Source organism: Crocodylus porosus, unplaced genomic scaffold, assembly GCF_001723895.1.
Source record: "Crocodylus porosus isolate Cpor-Errol unplaced genomic scaffold, CroPor_comp1, whole genome shotgun sequence".
NCBI classification, from domain to species: Eukaryota; Metazoa; Chordata; order Crocodylia; family Crocodylidae; genus Crocodylus; species Crocodylus porosus.
This window is the reverse complement of record NW_017728935.1, coordinates 1,794,928-1,817,837: the sequence shown is the minus strand read 5'-3', so window position 1 is coordinate 1,817,837 and position 22,910 is coordinate 1,794,928. Positions and strand designations below refer to the sequence as shown.

Here is a 22,910-nt window from a genome sequence, read left to right as displayed (position 1 = left end):
CACAGAGCACTCTCTGGCCTGGAAATCCTTGGGTCCGAGCCAGTGCAGGAGTCTCGCTGATGTTGGATTAGGCCCCTTGAATCAAGCCCACTCTTAGTGCCCAAGACAGACTGGCACCTGCTGTGATGTCCAGAGGGGCCCCCAGCACCTTCTGGGAGAAACCAGTCCTTGCCTCGCTAGACCACTCGTGATCAGCTTAGATCTCCCCTTGACTTCGGCTCCCAGCTGGAAAATCTCACCTTTTGAATTTTGGGCTGCATGCGAGAAGGGCAGGGCGGCATTTGGTTCAGGGCACGGGTGATCTCCTGGGACTCAACAGCAGCCAGGGCATTGCAAATGGCCATGACGGACTGGATCACTCGCTCTGCCTTCGGCTGGACGTCTCCCTGGGAGAGGCAGCAGGGAGAGGCTCCCGTCTGAGACAGCCATGCACAGAGCGCCAACCCAGCCCAGCAGCCTGGCCTCCCACCCACCCCGCTGCTTGACAGGGCCTGGAGGAGACCTGCTGGGGCTGCGATGCCCTGGGCCGGGCTGCTCCATGCAGCGCTGACTGCACTCAGAGGCCAGCCAATGCCACCTCTGGCACCCTGGGGGAGCCCATCTCTCCCTGCCAGGGGAGTGCAGGCAGCAAGGTGTGCAGGGCACAGACGAGGACAGAGGGATGTGTCTGGCCCAGGAGAAGGGGAATGGGAGCTTCCCAGTTGGACCTGCCCAGAAGAGCTGGAGAGGAGGGTCCCACCATTTCATACTGCTCCAGCCCCGCAAAGCAGAGAGGGGAAGGTTGCGGGGTACCTCACACCACAGACCTGGAGCTGCCATTTGGGGAAGGCTGCTGTCTCCAAGCACTTTTCTCCCCGTTTGTCTAAGCCTTCCAGCCTTGGGAGGTGGATACAGCCCAGACCCGGGCAGGGCAGAGGAAAAGGAGTCTGTGTGCACCAAAAGCAAGCCGCATACCTGCAGCTAGCAGTAGGAGGGAAGCGTCTTGGACGTACCCACCAGCACCTGCCTTCCCTCGTCCTCAAGATACCCCGGAGAAAATGACCCCTCTCCTCAGCATCTGCCTGCCCTCAATTCATCCAGCTCCTTGTTTCTTCCCAGAGTGGGCAGAGCACCAGCCAAGGAGGGAGAGTCGCGGCACCTTCTGCACATGGGCTTGGCACAGGGGAAGCCTGCGGCTCTGCCAGAACCAACCAGCGTCCGTGGCTCTGTCCAGCACAAGCACCCGTGATGGGCAGAGAGGCAAATCGGCCCGGACGCTAAGGCCCGGCGGCTATTCTCGACCAGCGGGACTGAGCGCCGGTTCTCAGGGTGGGTCGTGGAATGGGCAGGCTGGAGGAAACACGGGCACTTGCTGCCAGGGCAGTGGTGGGTCTTGCACCGAGCTCTGCGGGCAGGCGTGTTGCCAGAACCGGTTTGCCATGCGTAGCCCCCAGACGATGGACCTGGAGTTGCCACTAGGGGAGGCTGCTGTACAGACGATGGACACTGGCCTAGGCCAAGACAGTCTGAGCATGGGGTGGGGGCCCAGCAGACCCAGCTTGCAACCAGGCACCACCAGGCAGGTCTCCTCAATCCATGCCTCAGTTTCCCCATATGTAAAACAGGGACATTTACTCTCCCTGGCCCAAGTGCTCTGAGATCCACAGATGACAGGAGCTACGCAGAGCCAATGACCAGTGCCTGCATTAATTCAAGACTGTATTTAATATATTAAGAGCCAGCACAAAGGCTTGGCTCTGCGTTTGGATCATACACATTTTTTTTGCCGCTCCTTTTATAGGGGCTCTCAAAGCACTTTGCAAGCATTACCGCCTTGTCCTCACACCCGCTGCAGCCAGAGGGCCAGCTCTAGCTCCTTCACTTTACAGACAGGGAAACTGAGGCCCAGAGAGCCAAGCAGAGAGGAGGGAGGAAGCTGACTAGAGCCACGTCTCTGCTGCACTGGCTCTTGCAGAGCTGCTGCAGCTTTCTGTCTGTGAGGCTGGTGAAGTTTGCCTCTGATGACAGATCCCTGCCTGGAACAAGGAAGTGGGAGGCCAAGTGCATGGGGAAAGGGGGAAGGGAAGTTTCAGCTCAGGTTCTGGCCAGCTCTCCCTTTACAGGTGTGCCCAGCCAGAGCAAAAACAAAGAGGCTCGTTGGCTCTACGGGCTCCGGGCCAAGAGCTGGGTCTCAACCAAGGCAGCAATTAACCAAGAAGGGAAATCCCAGTGAGTCTCTGTTACAGGAGTCAGGGTTCCTTCGTGGCAGGAGTAGAGGACATGGTGCTCAGGACCTCTGAGACCCATTCCTTCCTCTTCATACACTGTGGCCCGGACTCAAAGGGTGCTTTGAGATTCAGGCATAAAAGTACCGCCATGTAAAAAATTGCTATGACTGCTAAGACTGAGCGTGGGGGAGCCAACAACCCCCGCATGTAGGGTCAGCGTTGGATTAATCCTTTACTGGGTCCCAGGCAAACAAACTCATGGGCCCCTGCTTTTTTTTTCAATCAATAATTATAAAAAGTAAAATACGCACAACTGGGCCCTTTCTTCACTTAGGGCCCTAGGCATGTGCCTAGTTTGCCTATGCGTTTATCTGGCCCCGTGTAGAGTCCACATACAGAAGGTTTATCTAGAGGCATCAAACCACGCTGCCCGCTGCTGCCATGCTGCACACTCCAAGCTCAGTTTCAGAGCCGTAAAGCCCATGTTCAAACCAAGCCAGGTGTCTGCAGAGCCTCTTAGCCCAACTCAATGAGACCGGTTTAGAAACGATAGAACCGGTGCCACCTTCTCATGTAGACAAACCCACAAATGCACGCAGCACGTCGAGAAGCCAGCCAGAATGCCATGCGATTGCCTTCGCACTATGGCTTGCCTACAACAGTTTTTAAGCAGCTGTGTTAAGCTGGTGGAGGTCCCGTGTGCATGACCCCAGACACACTCCTGTCCCCAGGGCCAAGGGTCTATTCTCTGTAGCGGTATGGACACGTAGCAAGGCTGGGGTTCTGCCCCTGAAGAGCTGCGACTCCCTCCCCGACGGATGGAGATGGGTTGCACTCACCTCAGCTGCCAGGAAGGTGTCCACCTCATTGTGGAAGGTGTCGAAGAGGAGACTCAGGGCCTGCCTGTTGGATCAGGTGACAGAGCTCAGCATGGAGAGAAGGAGCAAGAGAGGAGATGCAGGTAGGCACAGACATTGCTGCTCTAGGGCCCATGCCTCTTGCCTGGAAAGGCCCTGAAGAGGCTCCAGCAGCCCCAGAAGTGAGAGCAGCCCCTTTCCAAAGCGAGGTGTATGGGCCCCATCCCCCCACCACCACACGTCCTCACCTGCTGATGGTCTGCTTGATCGGCCTCTCTTGAAGGTGAATGTAGTGGTTGAGCGTGGAAGGGCTCTGGTCATCGTTCACCTGCGCAAGGAAGAGGCCCGTTCAGGTGCCGAGGACACTGGCTCTACCTGTTGGAGCGATCTGCAGCCCTCAGCCAGCACCTTCAATGGATCAGCAGTTTGGAAGCCCTCGGGGGTCTTTGAGAGTCTCAGCTGCTAATTCAGGCCTACTGGGAAGCGTCTCCTATATTCCTGGCTTGCAAGGGAGCCTGGCCAGCACCACCAACAGCCCATGAGTGACTTTCAGGAAAAGCCGTTCAGCTCCTTGTTCCTTAGCCCATCCAGGGGAAACCTTGAGGGCTACATGGTGATGCATCTGACTCGAGACCCCTAGGGAATCATTTCCCACTGCCCAGTCCTTATGTGCCCCGAGGGATGCACCACCCCTGCACTTGTTGGGCTGGGGCAGGAGCAGATCCACATGCTCAGTTCTGGAGATGGAAGAGGACCCCTGGCAGTCATCACTTTGGGGCAGGGGCCATGGGTCTTATTGGGCATGTAGGCAGTGCCAGGCTTCCTGGGAATTACGAGGATCCAATGCTGGAGTCCCTGGAGCAGTACGAACACAAAGTCACCTCCTGTTGAGGGTAATCAGGACAGGTTTCCTAGCACCGAATGGTCTCCCTGGGGACAAGGTGGGAATGCCATCACCTTGTGAATGCTTGCAGCATCCTGGGGAATAGATCCAGGTCCTGAACTGCACCTTTGTGGGGGACATGGACTAGGCAGATCCCATCCTGAACCCCCATGGCGTCACTATACAGCCACACTTAGCAGCTCACTCTGGAAGGAGAGCTTTTGGAAGAGCTCCAGGGTGGTTTGCTGGACTTGGGAAGCTGGACCAAGCAAGGCAAGCCCTGGCTGGCAGGGAAAAGGCATGGAGTAGGGGCCTACCACCTCTCTTCAGCAACGGTAGCTGCATATTGGGAGTGGGAAGCACAGGCCTGGTCTCACCCCCTGCCCACCTGTCCTGACAACGGGCTGTTCAGGACACTCTGGGCTTCCCCTCGAGAGCATGGCTCACCGTCCTGGCCAGGTCACTGCGCACGGCCTTCCTCTTCATCAGCTGCAGCCGGATGTCGGCATCAAACTTCCTGCAGTGCTGGATGTACTCATGGCTGCCCAAGGCATGCTTGCTGCAGGGATGGAGACAACACAACAGCTGTGACACAAGGCCCCGCTCCTCCCTGGGGCACAGGCTGGAAATTCAAGGCCTCCATTGCATCTTAAGGCAAGTTTTAACCCTGTCACTCCCTGCTGCAGAGCTTCAGTTTCTGCATCTGTAAAATGGGGATTTGTTAGTAAATTAAAGGGATGCTGGAAAAAGAGTTATTAGGGGAGAGGTGTCCCCTTCTGCCCCTGCACTGCTGAATGGCAGAGCTCGTGTGTGCCAGGCTGGAAGGGTGCAATGGAGAGCTGCCCAGGGCAAGGCATGCAGACAGAGGCATCGGGACCCAGACAAGGTAGTCCTACCAGTGGTTCTGATTAAAAGGCAGCTGTAATCTAGGAAAGGGCAGCCACTGGGATACACTGGCATCCACAGGACACCGCTGTGCAGGGACTTAAAAATCAGTCCTTTGCGGGGGAGTCAGAGTACTGCAAACTAGGTCAAGATAAAGCTTAGATGTGATCGAGGTCTGCCAGGTCAGGCTGAAGAGATCTGTCTGGCAATGGCAGGAGCTAATGTGCCCTGGAGGCAGTTCGGATGCAGCAGCTCCTCCTCTCAGCTGCAGCAGACAATAAACCAAATCAGCTCTCACTGGTCACACAACATGCAGAGCACTGGTGCTGGCGGGGGACGAATGGGGAGAAAATGGGGAAATGGAGCCTGAACATTTTAAAGCTCCCTGGCAGGACGCACGCAATATGGCAGGACACAAGGGAATGATGGGGAGTAGGGCAGCATGGGCATGGACCCAGCAAGGCAAGGAGCTTAACAGAAGGCACCCGCACACCACGGCCATCCGGGCCTGGACACCCAGCCTGACCCCAGGCCCTGCCTCTGGGCAAGCAGCTCCTCCAGCAGAGGAACAATGCAGGAGCCGGGGAAGCTGCAGCAGGAAGCCCTACCCTCCACGGGCTGCTCCAGCAGGAACAGCTGGCTCTTATCTCAGCAGAGCCTGTATCCTGACCCGCAGCCACGGGAGCCAGCTTAGCTGCTGGAGCACCACTGGGCGCTTTTCAGGGTCGGAGGGGGCGGCAAGTCTCCGAGGAGGGGCAGAAGTGTCCAGGCCTTTGGCTGATTCTTGCCCTGGCATCACACTGGGTATCAGTGAGAGAAGCAAACCCACAGACCGCAGGAACCACGTGCTAGCTCCTGCGGTTTTCTGAGAGCTCAGCAGCCCTCCCAGCCATGACAGGAGGTTTCTGGGCCCCCCAGCAGTGGCTCCATTTTGGGAAGGAAGGGGGGAAGAAACGGTCAGAAACCCAAGGGCTTTATTCATGCAAGGTCATCGGAGGACACTAGGGAGACCAGCAGAGCAGTCCCACTGCGCTTCCTCAAGGCACCAGCTGTGCGGAGGGGCCAGCAAGGAGGAGGAGACGCAGGGGCTGTCTCTGCTCTGTGCCCAACATGCTCTGTCTATGTGCCCAAGGACATGTCATCTTGGCATGAGGTGTGGGGAGCAGGGCCATCGCACTGCACCAAGGACAGTCTTTGATGGACAGTAGCAGCTAGATGCTCAGCCACAAGCAGGTCCCCCCACATGGGCAGAGTAAGAGAAAGTCTCTGCCCTGACAAGATAAGAGGGTGGATGAAAGAAATGGTGAGAACCTGTTTCTCAGAGGTAAGGCCCAGAGAGATGAAGGGAGCTGCCCAGAAAGACCAGGAAGGGAAGCCAGCTCTCGCACAGCCTGGATGCACCCTTCATCCCCAGACCATCCTCCTCCCTCCAGAAAAGCAATGATGCTACCACATGCTCCATGTGCTTGGGAAACATTTGCGGCATTTCCCTTCTCCGCAGCCCCCCAGACAAACAGTTTGCAATCGCAGCTGCACGGAGGAGAAAAGAGCAATCCTTCCCTCCTGGTAACCATAGTGCCTGAGCCCCACAGGAGAAGGAGAAAGTGCCTACAAATGACAAGTCTGGAGCATTATTTCCTCATCTGATATAAATTACTTTTTCCGAGGGAGGCTGTTTCTGGTTATGGTTGATTACATGTAAAAGAAAAGAGAGGCATTTTTCTGCTGACGGTGGCAGCAACGCTACAACCAACCCCCAAACCTGGAGACGAATTTGCAGCTCGTCCGGATCCCCTGGGCCCGGCGCTTGGAACGTCCTTGCCCTTCTCCTCCTGCAGAAACCTTCCCCCCAGGCTGGCTCAGCTCTCCCTCTGGCTGGGTGTCTGCAGCACCGGCAGCTCTGCTATATAGGTCACAGAGGCTGAAACACTTATGTGCATCTATAACACGAGGAGTTCGGAAGGTCTCGGGCCGCCTCTTCCATGACGTGCGGGCTCCACGCAGATATGGAGAAAGGTGGGGTTTTAAAGGGCTGGAGTGTCATCCCCCGCAAAATCCCAGAGCTCTGGCCCCATGCAGTGCTTGCCTTGGCCATGCCCCTTTATGCGGTGGGTGAGGAGTGGCTTGCCATAAAGCCACCCAAGAGATTCCCTTGCACAAGGGGAGTCCCAGCTACCCCTTGCAAGCCTAATCCTGTGGTGACTGAAGTCAAGAAATGGGACCAGACCCGCAGTACAGTTTTCCAGCCACTGGCTCCGGCTTATTATACATAATTACCAGGAAATGCCATCTGTGCCCATGCACTAGGTATGCTTTACTGCTACGAATTTAGACCCTTTCCTCCTCAAGTGCTTCACAGCAAGATTCTCCACAGAAAATCGCTTCCTCTCCCAGCCACGTCTGGGCTGAAGCCAATGCAAAGCAGCGAGGAAGGGAGGTATGGACCAAAGCATTAGGCAGAGTCCCTGCTCTTACAAGAAACATCGGGCAGTCGTTAATGCTCATATTCAGCAGATGAGGACCAGCATGGCGCGCGATTCTTTCACCTGGGAAGGCTGAGGTTAGATCCTCTGGTCTTGCTGTCTAGTGCTGCCCAGCCTGATGCTTACATATCAAAACTATCGACCTACAGGCTCTTCCTCCCATTATGGTGGAGAAAGCCAGCCTGTGGCTGAAGCTACGGTACACCCTGCCAGGGCTGCCTAGGAACAGGAAACAGCCCGGAGACATACCAAGCTTTTATGGCCTTCTGTGCTGGAAAACTGAAACTAATCTGGGAGACGTAGCCCCGCGGACCGAGCCTCGTCCTTGTTCCAAACCAACCTCAAAGGGCTCCAAGCAGTTTCGAGCTCTGCTCGCTGACAGCCAAGCCACAGTCGTATTTAGCTTTTCACCTGCCAACTCATATTCTCAGTCTTCACTACTGGCCCCACATCTTAAGAGACAAAACTAAAGCCGTTGTCAAAGTCCTGCTGCTTTACCACTCAACCCAGGAAGGGCACAGACCATCCGTAGATGCTTCCTCAGCCTGACGAAGGGCGTTTGTGCCCAAACGCTTGCTAAGAAGAAGTTTTCCAACTATTTGAGTTAGTCTAATAAAGATATTGGATTTACCCAAAGAACCTTGTCTGCCTATCATCAAAGTCCCACCTTCACCAGCAACTCTCCTGGGACTTACTGGTCATGAATGACAAGCCACAAGACCTCAGGAGCCGGCCCGTGAGCATGCCACTGGTCCTGTATATTCTGCATTTGCTAGTAACACAGTGCACACAGAGCTCCCGACTGCCTGATGACCAGCCAAGGAAGAGGCTTGTCCATTCGCATCCAACATAAGATTGCATTTGAGTAGCTGCACCGGGGTGGACTCACTTATCAAAATGATAGATGGAAAAACAGTGGATGCGGGAGACCACCTGAGCTGGTATCAAGGCCAGAAGCCTGTCACTCATATTCACTGCTTGAAATCCAGTATGGTTTGAAGACAGTTTTGTGGCCTCTGTGAAATCAGTAAGGGGGACTGGTTCCCTGAGCCTGCCTCCGCATTACTGGCATGAACTAGTAGCTCCAGGAGAAGCAATGCTGCAAGAATGAGCCAGAGACCAGCCCAAATCTTTTTCCCCCCCGACACACAGTCCCACCAGGTCCAACAGGGCAGCATGGGCAATCTTGCAATCCCAGCTGTCCTGTGGGTGCAGAGGGGGCCTAGCTCCTTGGCACCTTTCACCCTAGGATTTTCAGCGGCGTTTGTACTGCAATACCATCTGAGAGCTGCAGTCCTGGACCACACTCTTCTTGTGCTAGGGGCTGTACAATAAACAGAGGAAAAAGATAGGATTGCAGACTCTTTGGGGCAGTGACTTTCTTCTCCTTGTCTCTTGTCTCCTCCCCTTTACCCCTGCCCCATTGGTACCATTTCAGCTGTCCCACTTGCCAAGAAAATACTGGACTGATATTCCCCACCTGCAGTGAAAAAGGACTGCTCTTTTACACCCAGAACAGACAAAGACGTATGTGATGCGACACATTTTGGTTTCCCATGGGTGGGAAGGACGCACCAACACACTCCTGGCTGTACCAAACTAAAAGCAAGAACAGAAATGATAGAAATGGTATTCTAGCCTTCTAAACAGGCACAAAATTTAACAAAACCCAAACATTTTTCAACTTTTTCCCCCAGGTCCACCCATACACTAAATCTTACCTCCCATCAGCTGGCCCCAGCTGGCAGCTTTCCCCAGCCACTTAAAAACAGACACTGCAAATTAAGCTCAACTTGACTGTCTGCCTCAGCCACTTCCCTAAGTAGCTTTGTTGCTTATATTATTTTTCTAAAGAGCTTATTTTGGGCGCCCTTTCATAGTCACGGCTCTCTCCAAGCTCCTGGGCACATGGAGTCACTTGGGGTTGCTTATAGTCTGCAGCAGAAGACCAGGGCTTCCCAGTGCCTCTCTCTCTGATGTCAGGAGGTGGTAAATGTAGTGGCTCAGGGGGGTTCAAACTTGTGTCCACTTAACCCAGTTACTGGTCACTACGGATGCCTTCAACAGAAACCCCTTGGGTGCCAGGCCATTTGGAGGCATGAATAGATTAAGAGAAATGACCAAACTACTGGAAACAGCTCATCTCCTGGGCACAGCACAGCACTGGGGGCAGGTGGGCTAGAGGCCGCGGTAGGACTCTGTCCATGAGAACGTGCAAAGGAGAAAGAAAGAAGATAAGCTGGAGACTCAGGGCCTCCTCGTCTCCCACTGCAGCACACCAGAGGGTCCTCATCTCTCCAGCACCCCCAGCTCCCTCAACCCCAGCAGGGCTTGGATGCCCCAGGCCTGCCAGGGCAGGCTGGTTGGGGCCCCATGTACAACCAGCTGGCCACCACTCAGGCAACTCACTTTTGCAAGAACTCCTCCAGGCCGCAGAGCTTGAGTACAAAGTTGTCTACATCGATGTCATGCAGCTCATCGTGGGTGTAGCACAACGTCTGGTAGATGAGCAGATCCACCGTGGAGGAGCCTGCAGGGCAGGGAAGGGCAAAACCAGCAGAGTGAGCATCAGACCACAGAGCATCAGTGATCAAGACTCTCTCTCGCTACACCTTATAACGTGGCAGCCGTCTTCTAGGAGAGGAACCACTGACGCGCCGAGCCGAGCTGGCAGGAGCCAGGCACTTGCACGGTCGTGGTGACCCGAGGAGGTGCGGCTCTCTCAGGGCCCGAAGGAGGCTGGTTTCACAGGCAGGCACGGGGCAGGAAAGCACAGGCATTCAGCACCCGAGAGGAGACTTACAGTCACAAGTGAAGGTGAGTGGCTCCTGGAGGCTGTCGTACACCACGGTCACCTTCAGGCTGATGCCATGGCCCAGGTGCTCAGGGCTGAGGTTGACGGCACTCCAGACGTAGCCGGTGAGGGAGTAGTCCTCGATGCTGTAGCCAGACCTCAAGCTGCAGAAAGGATGAGAGAGGGAAGGAGCAGGAATCAGGGATGCCCAGCTGCACCCAGCCCACAAAGGGCTGGACCCCTACAGTGTCGGAAAGACTCTGTCCTTGCCCCTGGCTCCTCCTGTCTTTACACCCAAGCTCCAAGTGATTTGATCCATTCACATGGCCTCAACACCAGTGAAGCACATATCCATCCCTCCACACCTCAGCCAGACAGCGCTTGAGGGACCCCACCGGAGCTTCTCAACTCCTGGCCACCAGCCTCGCCCTCTCCCTCCCACCCCTGCCCCTGACAGCAGCACCTCCCTCCTCCCCAGCGCTCCTGCTCACAGCAGGAGTGTTGTCTTGGACTCCATCCTCTCTCTAGCCCAGGTACCAGCTGCCTTCGCTGTTGCGCCCACTTCCCCACGAGCCTCTGTGCCTCCCTGCAGGCCGCTTTTACATGTGGGGCATCCTGTGTGGACTAATCCCCGCCCTGCCCAACCTCATCCCAACATCGCTTGTGATGGAGCAGAGCCCAGACTCTCTCAAGACCCTTCGTGTCTCCCCTCTCTGCCCCTCTGAGACGCTCTCCCGCTTGATTATCCTGCCACTGGGCTGAAAGGAGCATCCTTATTTTGTCTCCCTGGATGCCTCTATTTATAACCTTCAAATGCCAACAAGACATGGCCTCCCCCATCCTCCCCAGAGCTCCTTGGCACTGAGTTGAGTCAAGGCCCAGGAGAAATGGGTTTGTCTCCTCACTGCTAGCTCCATGGGAATGACTCCTTCCCCTGGTGACACTGCACAGCCACAAAGCAGGGCAAATAGTGGAGACAACAAAGGACACTTCTTTCATTGGCTGCATTAATTAAACCTCAGTAATTAAATCCCCAGGCTGTTCCAGCCACTGCTGCACTGAGACACCCTCAAGCCCCTGTTCGACCAGACAGGTTGGCCAACAAGAAACCCCGGAGAAGTGGTGTGAGCGCTCCCCAATCCCAACGGGGCACTTACACATCCAGCATGTGGCAGAAGGCAGCCACCTCTTCATCCCTCTCCTCAGAGACCTCAAACAGTTCGTAGCCGTTGGCCAAGGGGTGCGGGCAGGAGGCGACCTAGCAAAGAAAGAGGGACAGAGAGTAGCAATGAAGCTCTCGCATACTGAAGCCCCCATGCTGTGCAACGGCACCAATTTCTAGTGAAATGCCTCTGATAGGAACTGCCATGCCAGCGAGTCCAGTCCCCTGGGCTCAGAGGCAACATTTATCCCAAGGCGTCTCCAAGACCATCTCCTCCAGCACACCACTGCGGCAAAGCTCCCCATGGGACACAACCCTACGGCATACGGGACAAGGGCAGGACAAGACAGGAGTCCCACTTCCCCCGGTGTCTTCACTGGACTCTAAACCCAGGTTGGGTGAAAGGCCACACAGCCACCATGCATGGCAGAGCATGACCACCGGATTAGCTGTCTTATTCTACACTGGTGCTACAGCCCACATGCCCACCGATAGCCACAGCCCACATGCGAGACACAGACTTCTGGCTGCGTGTCCCATAGTTCATAGCACCACAGCTCGCTGCGCCACTCTGTGCTTGGACAGCTGGACAGGCTGGGTGCTGTTACCTCCAGTGCTACTGGGGCATGTTCCACTCTGCGCATGTCCCTCATAGGCAAAAATTAAGAGAAATCCCTTAACAAAACAAAAAGCAGCAGGCCAATGAGGAGCCAGTGGGTAGAGCTAAGAAAATTTTCTTTCAACTTAAATGTCTCTCTCAAAAGATTTTTTTTTCCCCATGACAAAATGAGCATTTCCTACAGGCTTGAAAGGCTCTGAGTCAATTGTCTTTGTTTCCATCAGAAAACTGGGGGGAAGGGAAAGCAAACTGGAGAAGGAGGGAGGTGAAAAACAGGAAAAGGTTCAGTTTTTGTTTTATTGGGAGAAAAACAGAAGCTGCAGAATCTGTGAATGAAATGAAAATTGTTCGTGGTGCTCTACGTTTTCCATGCAAAACAGGAGTGTTTCTCTACCTGCCCTAACAGCGGCTAGTTGTGGAACTCACTGCTGCGAGATAACGCTGAAGACTGAAAACTACAATGGCACAGAAAGAAAGGATGAGACGTGCACACGTCTGATCCAACACTGCTGAGGACAGTGGGCATCTTCTGACCCGCGTGCTTCATCCCTTAACTCGAGGGGTCAGGAAGAACGTCTCAGCTGCCTCCAAAGATGCAGACACTTGGGAGCGCAAACCTGCAAGACTTGGCAGAGGGGGCCGTGCTAGTAAGTCAGTGGCAGAGCTGAGCTCAGGAATCCCAGTTTTTTAGCTCAGCCACAGGCCCTTCTCCACCAGTGAGCACTGGGACGCTCAGCTGGAGGGCATTAGGGAATTCAGGATGTGATTACTAAGCAGCACATGGAGCATCTCCCCCAGCTTCTTCCATAGCGAGTAATGTTCTTTATATAGATCACACCCAGGGGAGCAGATCCTCAGCCCCTTGAAAATCCCTCTGCAGCACTAGGGGGGAGCTGCCTGCCGGCAGCAGCTGAGGAATCCCACAGGGTTCCCAGGGGGGTGCTCAGCTGCTGTAGTGCGGCACCCCAGCAATCCCAGCTAACGAGCTGAGATACTATCTGCTACCATTAAAACAAGGTCGAGACCACGCTGTCTGCAGCTGCAGGGGTGGATTTGTCCGCCATGGCAAGGGGAAGGGCAGAACACTTGGCAGAAAGCCAGTTACCTCTACCTTCCCCAGGGGCATCAAGCCCTGCTCCACACACCTGAAAATCTGCTCTGGGCTTGGCTTCGGAGTCCAGCTATGCAAACCATGCAGTGCAGCCCAGCCTCCGCACCAATGCCACGCCTACAGCTGCTGGGAGCAGCCTTGCAGTTCTTTCCACCCCCGAGGGGACACGAAGACAGGGCGGAGGGAGACTCACACAGCGGCAGCAGAGCTGGAGAAGCGTTATAGCAGGTCCCAGCTGGTCCACAGCAGACCATTTCTTGCAGTTCATTTTCCAGCATGCTGGCAAGCCCCTTCCACAAGACCCCAGCCACGAGGCATCCACCCCTTCCCTTGTAGAGACTATTCAGCCATGCACTAGTACTAATTATATTCCAGAAGTGCTTGCAGTCAGGGCCCAAGGGTGCTAGGACCTGCATATACACGAAGTGGAAAGAGTCCTTCCCCGCTTACGCAGGGAGGGCAAACAGTGGAGGAGGAGAGGCCTTGCCCAAGGTCAGACAGCAAGTCAGTGCCAGAAACAGACCCCGAATCTCTGCGCATCAGAGACACAGCCCTTCCCCCTGGCCCACGCGGCCCCGTGGAAATAGAAGGCCCCCGAGAGCAAGGCAGAGATGCCGCCATTTCTGAGTTTCTACGGGAAAAACAAAATGAGCACCCGCTGGGTTTCGCTCCCAGCCACCGTTCCCCTGTCCCCCATCCCCTCTTTCCTGAGTGCCACGCAGCAGCCCTCGGAGCGCCAGGCTCAGAGTGCATGTGTGTGTGTGTGAGAGAGAGAGGGAGAGTGGGTGTGCAAGGGGGGGGGTCTCAGCGCCTCAATCACTCTTTCTGAGCAGACAATGCTCCCACTGTCAGCCCAATTAACCCGCAGAATAGCAAACAGCAGAGGCAAAAAGGGAGAGAACACAGCAGCCGCTAAGGACAATTTTAATGCTTCTTTCTAATTAGTTGCTGGCACCGAGGAAAGAGTGACTTACGTAACCCTTGCCGGAGGCCCCCGGCTGCATCTTCCGCTGACCGGGGAGAGGGGTCCGGCAGGGCTGAGCTGGGAATTCGACCTCACTTGTCTCTAGATCCTTCTCCTCCTGGAGGCACGAGCACCTCCATCAGATCCAAGAGGGCTTCCTCCCCACGCACGCCTGCACGCACGCGCTCCCCGAGGAGCTGTCAGTGCCATGTGCTGGGGGGGTGGCAGCTCCCCACCGGCGGAGGGGCTCTGTCGCTCTCCTCCAAGCAGGAGTTCAGCCAGGCCAGTGCTGCAACGTGGCCCAAAATAGCTTTTCTAAGGGGGGTGTCGCAGAAGAAAAACTCGCAAACTTGGCTGCAAAAGGATATTACACTCCTAACAGGAAAGCTCACGCTGCTCTTCAGAAGGAGACTCACAGCTCTTTCCGGCGGATCTTGTGATGTTTCATGAGCTCTTGGCATTGCTGCCGGGAGGAGCCAGAGACAATCGTCGGGGCTGGAAATGCAGCTTCAGTCCTGAGCCGGGAAAGCTACTGCTGGACACCACCTTTAGCTTGGACCTTAGCCTGGTCCTTATAAATAGCACATGCCGTTGCACGCTCTCGAGCCGGTGTCTGAGGAAGCTCGTGTGTCACAACAGGCTGGGGAGTGGGGGCTCATCAGACTTAGCGCAAGGCTCACTTTGAGCGCCCTCAAAGCTTGCTTAGCGCCGGGATCACAGCTCGCTTGGAGGTTTCAGTGTTGTGCGGTCAGAGCCGGTCAATAAGGACTGAGTTTGGGCAGGTTTTAAAAGGCATCGCAGGTCTGAGTCCTAGCGACCCGAGGCAGGAGAGGGCAGTTCTGAACTGACAGGCCACAGCAGGTAGAGACACCCTGGCCCTTTTTGCTAGAATAAAGATCCCAATGTGCGGAGCCCCGGAGAGGGAAAGGTTCATTACTATTAGCTCATTTGGTGGTGGAGGTGGCTTGATGGGGAAAGGAGCTCAGAAGTCACATGTGTCCCTAGGTCAGGAGACCTCAAATGGCACGCGTGCAGCACCGTGCCGGAGGCTCCTCCGTGCTCTGAACTGCTGCAAGCATCAGAGACGCTTCCCAGCTTTACAGCGCCATGCCAGCAACGGCCGCTGCAGAGAGGTGAGCGAACAGGAGGGCTCCCGCACAAAGGCAAATTGGAGGGCAGGCGGCCTTAAGGCCTCGTCTCAGTTAAGCGCTCGACTTAAGCACTTGGTGGCTGTGATTGCCCCCCAAGAAGTGCAGCCAGGCCTGGGGTGGCGCCCAGAAGGAGGGGAGAGACAATGAGAAGAGAGAGGAGCGAGCACGAGGTCTCTGGCGTGCAGGCTGCTCGTTTTGCGGCAAGATCACAACCAGCTGCTGACTGGGCTGGGACAGGATTTGCATTTCTTCCCCCCGCTTCCCCTGCTGCCTCTGGCGTGGCTGATGCTCCCCTCCCGAGGGCTTAGGGCCACGGCCTGGTGATCCAACACCCCTGGGGTGGTGGTGCCTTCAGGAAAGTGATCCCATTAAAGCCCCAGGGGGTGGTGACTAAGTCAGGGCACAGATGCCCCTAACCGAGACACGTGACGGTGCACTGGGGAGCAAAGGAAACTCAGCAAACTGACCGGAGCAATCACGATTCCCCTGCTGTCAATGGGAGAAAGGAGACGTACATCTAAGCCGACATGTCAGGTACTTGCCTCAGTGCAAACCCACGTCCTAGTTTACCCAGCACCTGCTGCTTCCCTGCCTCCCCCTCATCGTCACTACCCCCACATAACCCAGGTGTCTGCCAGCAAGCCGGGTCTCGCGCTCAGCGCAGCGGCTTTACACAGCACTGTTTTACAAACCGTCGTGACCTCTGCATTTTGGAGCCAGTGCCACCTCTCCTCCAAACGGAGCACTATAGAGCCCCGCCACCCCTCCTCCCATCCTGCTCTGTGCCCAACATCTCTGCCCGATTCGTCTACTGATGCCTTTCTCGTGTAGTGCGAGCACGGCCCATCCCCCAGTGAGCTACCTATGGGTCGACAGAGGATACGGAGCAAAGCTCCTGAAAGAGGGGCAACCCCTTCTCAACTGAGCCCTGGAGGGTCCAGCTCAGGGGGAGAGCGGCTGAGGATGAGAAGCAGCCACCTGGGCATGGTGATGGCAGGGTGTATCACCCACTCCCCTGATCCCCAGCCTCTGCTGCAGGTGAAGAAAGAAAAAGGAAAGCTTCTTACCGGATCCACCGAGATCCTGCGGTTCTTGTTGGGCATCACGTTCTTCCGGTTGCCGAACCTGGAGACGTAGGTCCTGGGTGGGACCTGGGGCGGCATGGTCTTGCTCCGTGCCACTGGCTTCCCAGTGGTCTCCTTCTCAAAGAAGCTCCTGCCTTCCTTCCAGCCCCAGGTCGCCTCCCTCAGCAGCGCTGCATCGTAGGTAGACTTCAGATTGAGGCAGGTGATGGCATCATTGATGCCGTCATAGTCCACCAGGCCATACGGGTCTTCCTCCGAGATCCTGCGGCCCAGCAGCTTCCGGTCAGCCTGCTCATGGGCCGACGAGAACATATTGACGTCGTTGGGCTGGGACCCTTTGTAGGACGGTGGGGAGCCCTTAAAGGAGGAGTGGTTCACCTCTGAAGAGCTCCAGATGGAGATGCGAGGAGGCAGCGGAGGAGGCGAGAGCTTCTTGGGGGAGCTGCCACTGCCATCGTGGCGCGAGGTCCCATTGAGCGGCTCAGGGAGGAAGTCTCCCTCCGAACTTTCAAAGATATATAGGTAGTCACTGGAGAGCGGCCCCTTCAGCCAAGGCTGGCTATCTGGCTTGGGCAGTGGGCTGGATGAGGTAGTGTTGTGGGTGCCCAGAGGTCTCGAGCTCCCCTGGACTGCAAGGGAGTTGTAGTTGAGGGTGGGGTCCGAGCCGGAGAGACCTCGCATGATCTTGATGCTGTTGCAGTCGTTCCTGACGGACGGCTTGTTGTAATCCACCTCTGGATCGTCCCAGGAAATGAGGGACCGGTCAGTGTTTTGCTTGGCCTGGCTCTCCTCCTTGTCCTGCCTCAGGCGGGACAGGGCATCATACTCCATTTGCAGGGCCTCAGCCAGCGCCAGCTCCTTCCGGCTGATCCCCACAGACTCCAAGGACTTCCAGTGCTCTCCATTTCCCCTGGTAGCAGACATCGCTCCGGGAACAAGTGCCAGGGACTGGCTGCTACTTCCTGCGTTGCTCACGCATTAGGAACAAAGGCATGCTGGCCCGCCGAGCACCTACGGGAGAGAGCAAGAAGGACCGTCCGAACCAACACCCCAGCCCCATCAAGACTGTGTGCTGATGCAGGTTTTTGGACCTGCTGAACACCTGAAACACAGGAATGCATGGCATTAACTTCATGTACACCTTGAAGCAAGGTCCGTGGTTCAGACTAGCAACCACAGCCAGCTGAGTCCCATGGCCAAGTCACTGTTCCCAAAGTGTGTTAACCTCTTAGTAAAGAGACCAGAAAAGACAAAAATAAAAGCAGCTAAATTTTGAAATGCAGAGCGTGAAGGAAGGCTTGTATCTGAACCATGCCCGTTAGGCCCACTCCCACCCGCTTTAGAGAGCCTCTTGTGAAGAGCCCTTCCCACCTCTCGTCCCTGAGGCCGAATTTTTAGATAGGCTTGACAATGGTACTACATGTCCTTTCTGCCGAAGAGGGGAAGTGTGAGTGGACAAGGGCTGGAGCCATGGTTGTTGATCTTGCTGTTGAAGTCCAACCAGGTTTCCTTGAGGACAAAACAAGATAAAGGAGAAGAAAAGAACAGCAAGGATAGCAAATTCAGCTTCTGCTTCTAGTGCTGTCACTGCTGCACAAAGACAGCTACAGCCCCTTCAAGACCATGCAAACCTGTACGGGCGTCATGCTATCATAGACGCCGAGTTTCAGCCGCATTTCTGATTCCAGGGTCACGGCACTACTGAAGAAGATAGTCCTGGTCACCTAAAGTAGAACCTTTTTGCATATTTCTTATTCCACTAGAAATACCAAAGAAAAATCAGAGAATTATGGAAATTTGGGGCTGGAAGGGACCTCTGGAGGTCAAGAAATAAGTTGGGAAGGAAAAGGAGACAAGGGAGGAGGTGACAGGATGGATCCAAGTCTCACATTCCAGTGGTAACAAGGACTGGCAGAAGCCGATAGAGGTGGGGCTGACCCTCTCCCTGGCTCAGTCTGGTCAGGTCATTTTTAGGATCAGGACAATGAAGGCCTAAAGGTGATACAGAAGGGTCCCACACTCCCAGGAGGTGGTGGAGGTGGCCATGCTCATAGTCAAGCTTGCTCTCGTCAGTCGCCCCATTCCCCTGATGTCAGGGCCAAATGGTGCAATGGGCTGAATAACACATCCTCTTACTACCTTGAGCACCAGGCAAGCTTAATCTCTGGCATGCTAGTTCTGGTCCATTGACCTCTGGCCTCATGCTCCTCTGGTCGTACCACAAGGTCATTCAAAATGCTTGCAAAGGGGAAGGCAGGGAGGAAGCAGTCCTGTGAACTTAAGACCTGACGCTTAAGTATGGATGAGATTTTGCAAAACACCTACTGGCTTGGACTGCCCCATCTCCGTTACAAGACCGAGAACGGGCTTCATCTCCTGCAGGGAGCCCTGAAAACTCCCAGCTGTTGTGGAGCTGAGATGCATGGGGATGAAACGCTGAACACTACTAAAGAATAATCGAGGCACGAGTATGCGTGGCCTGATCCAATACATGCCAGACAAGATGAGCCACGTGCACCCTGCCATGTGGAGCCTCAAAACGGGAAGTCACTTTCTGGGATTCAGATGTGGAAAAAAAAAAGGCAGCGCAAAAAAAAAAAAAGAGAGAGAGAGATTCAAGCTGCCTTCCTGCTCCTTGGCCCTGAACCAAAGCATCCAAACCACAGTGACCGCAGGGCTCAAGAACATAAAGCCAGGTTCCCCTTTGCCTCCGACAGATCTCGTTTCCTGGAACTCAGCTCTCAGCGGCGTAGACAGCCGAGGTCCCTGCCAGGCCTGCGTGATGCTGCTCAGAGGAAGGATATTTCACCTCCTTTTCCCTTCCTAGAAAAATAAATAACTAACTAAGTGGATGTTAAACAGGAGGGTGGAATGAGCCCAAAGCTTCAGGACACAGGCCCAAGGTACGGTTGGGTCCCTGGAGCTCCCTGCCAGCTCAACATCTGCTCTCTTTGCTTCGGAGTCTAGGTTTTGGGGCTTCCTAAGGGAAAGAGGCATGGGATCATTCAGGCTGCACTGATAGAGCTGTTCTTTATCCCCAAACCCGCAGCCATCCTGGGAACAGGGGAGCGGGGGCCAATTAATACAGGTTTTAAAGGGGAAGAATTGGATTCCCCTCCCCATCATGTTTGTTTCAAGTGTAGGAGAAGACTCAGACCGGGTATTACAGCTTAGTGGCATAAAGGTGCCCTGTACCGCGTGGCATCAGGAGCTCTCCACGAGGGTCCCAAGATTCAAACAGGTAACGGCTAATAGAGATTCCAAGATCCCCGGTTCCTGCTGGCATATCTAGGGTCAACGGTGAAAAGCCTAACTCAGGATATGACACGATGCTCTGAGCTGCTTACCTATCAGTGATGCACTGCTGCTGGCAAGCCCATCCTAGCTGTACATCCTTGTCCCGGGGGGGGGGGCGGGCAACATAGCTGCCATCGTTTTCACAGCTCAGAGAGCCAGGGACCCACAGGGTGGTCACTCAGCACCTGACCCCAGGAGCTGGATATTTAGATGGTCACATGAGAGACCCTCTCCCTGGACAGCACCTTGTCCCTGCTGCCTCACCCCAACACTGCTCCCCAGAGGTGCCCGTGGGACCACTGGCAGGTGAAATGCAACCAACTGGAAGAGGGGGATTCCCTGATTGCAAGGCCAGTAGGTTCTACCCTCCAAATCCACATTTTCTGTGGCATGTTTTGCTCCCTTAGGTTGCTTCAGGCTCACAAAGGGAAAAAAAAATCATGCAAATCTCCTTACAGTGAGTCAGTGCAAACAAAAATGCGTGTTGGAAGACAGGCAGGTTGCAGCGGTCTGTTCTAGGCCAAAAAGGGAGAGAAAATCATACAATTGTGAGCACAATTCAGGCAGACAGGGGATTAGGCACCTAAGTCCTCTGCATTTGCAAACACGTTATCTGCTGACACACCTCGTTGCATCCAGGCCTCCAAACCAGATGCTGAAAGCAAGTCTGAAAGACCAGAGGGCAGCATCATACGGTATAATTCAGATTATTTCATGTGGATACAATTTCTAATGGTATAAAGGGCTTAATTCTCTGCTTGCTTACAATTGTGCCTCTCCGGTCACCTCAGAAAAAGTCACTCCTGAGTCACCACCGTCAATGAGAAAAGGATGGGCCTTGGGAATCCCATGTCCCAGCACAGGTGCTGTTCCCCATGCAACTGGGAGCTCTTATTCCACTAGAAATGGCTGAGCTGCACCCTCCAGAGCCTGTTCCTCCAGCTGCCCACAGCCCCAGGCACCCTGACATTAGCAGACAGGGCTGAGCAAAGAGGCGGCGACCGTCTGCACTGGAAATACAGTGACCATAATTCTGCGGGTGCCAAACTCTGAAGGCACGTAAAACCTCAGCGCAGCCTCTGCCCGGAGAAACCCAGCCAGCCGGGGATCAGCAGCAATGAGAAAAGCGAGGCAAACACCTGCTAGAGCCAGAAGGAAAATGGAAAGCACGGGCTGACGAGGAGCGGTGTCACACCCTGTTCAAGCTGTGGCTGGTCCCCGCGGGGAGGGGGAGGTTTGGAGATGTGCCCCCATAGATGACCCAGCGCAGCAGTGACGTCACCTTTCTGGAAATGGTCCGCCTTGAACTTCTAACACCTCCTTAAGGGCAATGGGGAGAGGGAGAGGCTGCGCTAAGGCAAGGGAAGCGGGGAGTGGAGGGGTAAGACCAGCTGCCGCAGTGTCCTTAAGGTACCAAAGAAGCCTGAGGACATGGCCCACAAACTCTCCTGTTCTAGCAGGACAGCAAAGAAATGGTGTGCGGGTGGGAAAACCTGCCCCAGTGGTAATTTAATATAGACTGCGCTGTCCTGTGGGATGGGCTGGGATGCAAGAGAGAAAGAGGAAAAAAAGGGAGAGAAAGAAAAGACATGAAGCAACACAGGAGTAAAAAGCAAAGAGAAAAGGATACAGTGGGACACGCGTGGGCAAACTTGCAGGTGAAGGGTGCACACGTGCACCTCCCTCCCGTACAGAGCTGCACGGAGGGGCTCCTTCCTCCCCCAGCCCTGCTCCTAATCTCTCCAGGCCTGGGACGCAGTTTCCTGTGGGAATGCCGAAGCCGTCCCCCTGGGCGGCAGACCCAGCTTCCCACAAGTTCGCTTGCTGTGGTTAGTGCAGCACCAGCAGGATTTCCGCCGGCTGATCGGTGGCCTGCTGTCACCACGCCGAGGGCTAGGCTGACCCAGCTTGGCCAGACTCATGTGCAGCCTAAACAAAGAAACCCGCAGAAACACGGCCGCAGCGGGAGACCGCAGTGCTGCCTCACAGCCCGGCTTAGCGCCGCGCCCGGCCTGCCGCAGGGCTCACGTATTGCAAGGGCATCGGGAAAGACTGCTTTGCATGTGCTGCTGGTCCTGTGTGGGTCAACAGTGGTCTGGAAGGACACCCTGAAGATATCTGAGACTGTAACGCAGACTGTCTCTTGAGACCCTGGACAGGGACAGGGACACCAGTCCAGTAGGAACTGGACTGAGACCTGCCAAAGTCGCTCCACATGTAGACGCCCAACAGCCTTGTCAAGGGAAACGCTTTCACCCGGCACTCCATTCGACCAGTAATCCTATCCCTTTCCCAGGCACCCAAAGCAGCCAGTGCCCTGCCAAAAACAACTCAGTCTTCAGGCAGTGACGGCCAATGCCTCCAGACAGTGCTAACCAGGGGAACTAGGGAGGTTTATCAAAGTCAAGCAAGCAGCAGAACCAAAGGCAGCAGCAATATTGCAGCCACAAGACTATTGCCAGTGCTGCAAGGAGCCGTCCAAACCAAGCCAATTAGTCAGCAATGCAGGGCTAGGCACAGCCTGCCCCAGACTCAGGATTTCCCCCCCACAACACATGGGCACTACATTAACCCTCCATCACTTCTATTTCCAAGAGTTCATGTATCCCCTCTGCCCCCAACACACTCCACCCCTCCTCTCCGCCAATACCACACTGCTCAGATATTTGCAGTCAAGACATATTTTTAAATGGAAAGTGGCTTTTCAACAGGGAGGACATTTTAAACGGACACCGTTTCCATTTCGGCTGAAAATGCTGGGCCTTTGGCAACTGAAAAAAAAGACCCTCAGTATTATACACACAAAAAAATGATCAGTTTGGGGTTTTGGACAATAATCCCAAGATTATGGGGATTAGGAAAAAATCCTATGAAGGAATATATGAAGGAAATATGAAGGAATATATGAAAGAAAATATGAAGGAAAAAATAACCAAATTCAGTGCTCAGTGTGGTAGGGTTGGGGTTTTTTTTATGGTTGGGGAGAATGTTTCCGCAGCCAATTCTAGCTGAACAGCTCTGAAACAGCGAGCAAGCCCAGCGCAGGTGGCTCACGTGTGCAGGCAGTAACCTGGAGACTAATCTGAAACATGTTTGTAGCCTGGGTGGATGGAGAATTGAGCAAACCACTGTGGCCAGGGAGGGTGGCATGTTCTACCGTGAAGGAAACCCGCTCTCTCCTCGGGCCAGTGGTTTTGGGCCGGTCCGGTTATGCAGGATGCCGTGTGATGCCTGGGTCTCGACCAGTGCACAGACTGAAGTGGGGACCGAGTGGCTTTCTGGCTGTCTCGGTGCCTTTGCCAGGCAAACTCGGAGCGGAGGCAAAAGCTGGCCTAGTTGGCTGCACCTCACTTACTGTAAGAGCTGCCATCCGTCTCCAGAGGCTGGCGAGCCAGTGAGGGCACGTGCGTGG

General features: G+C 55.0%; 1 protein-coding gene across 2 annotated transcripts in view; it reads right to left on the bottom strand.

Moving 5' to 3' along the window:
- Window positions 1–22,910, bottom strand: part of PIK3C2B (phosphatidylinositol-4-phosphate 3-kinase catalytic subunit type 2 beta) — a 50,545-nt gene that overhangs the window by 20,451 nt on the left and 7,184 nt on the right. Inside the window, exons 2-9 of one of the 2 annotated variants that reach the window (XM_019546592.1) lie at window positions 16,184–17,212; window positions 11,267–11,367; window positions 10,119–10,273; window positions 9,725–9,845; window positions 4,395–4,506; window positions 3,313–3,392; window positions 3,047–3,110; window positions 240–386 (exon numbers count right to left, since the gene is read on the bottom strand). In XM_019546592.1, the coding sequence (XP_019402137.1) occupies window positions 240–386; window positions 3,047–3,110; window positions 3,313–3,392; window positions 4,395–4,506; window positions 9,725–9,845; window positions 10,119–10,273; window positions 11,267–11,367; window positions 16,184–17,125 (1,722 nt within the window). In that variant the 5' untranslated portion in view covers window positions 17,126–17,212. Of the gene's footprint in view, window positions 1–239; window positions 387–3,046; window positions 3,111–3,312; window positions 3,393–4,394; window positions 4,507–9,724; window positions 9,846–10,118; window positions 10,274–11,266; window positions 11,368–13,975; window positions 14,398–16,183; window positions 17,213–22,910 lie in introns of those variants that run through there. The other variant, XM_019546594.1, reaches the window with a different exon arrangement.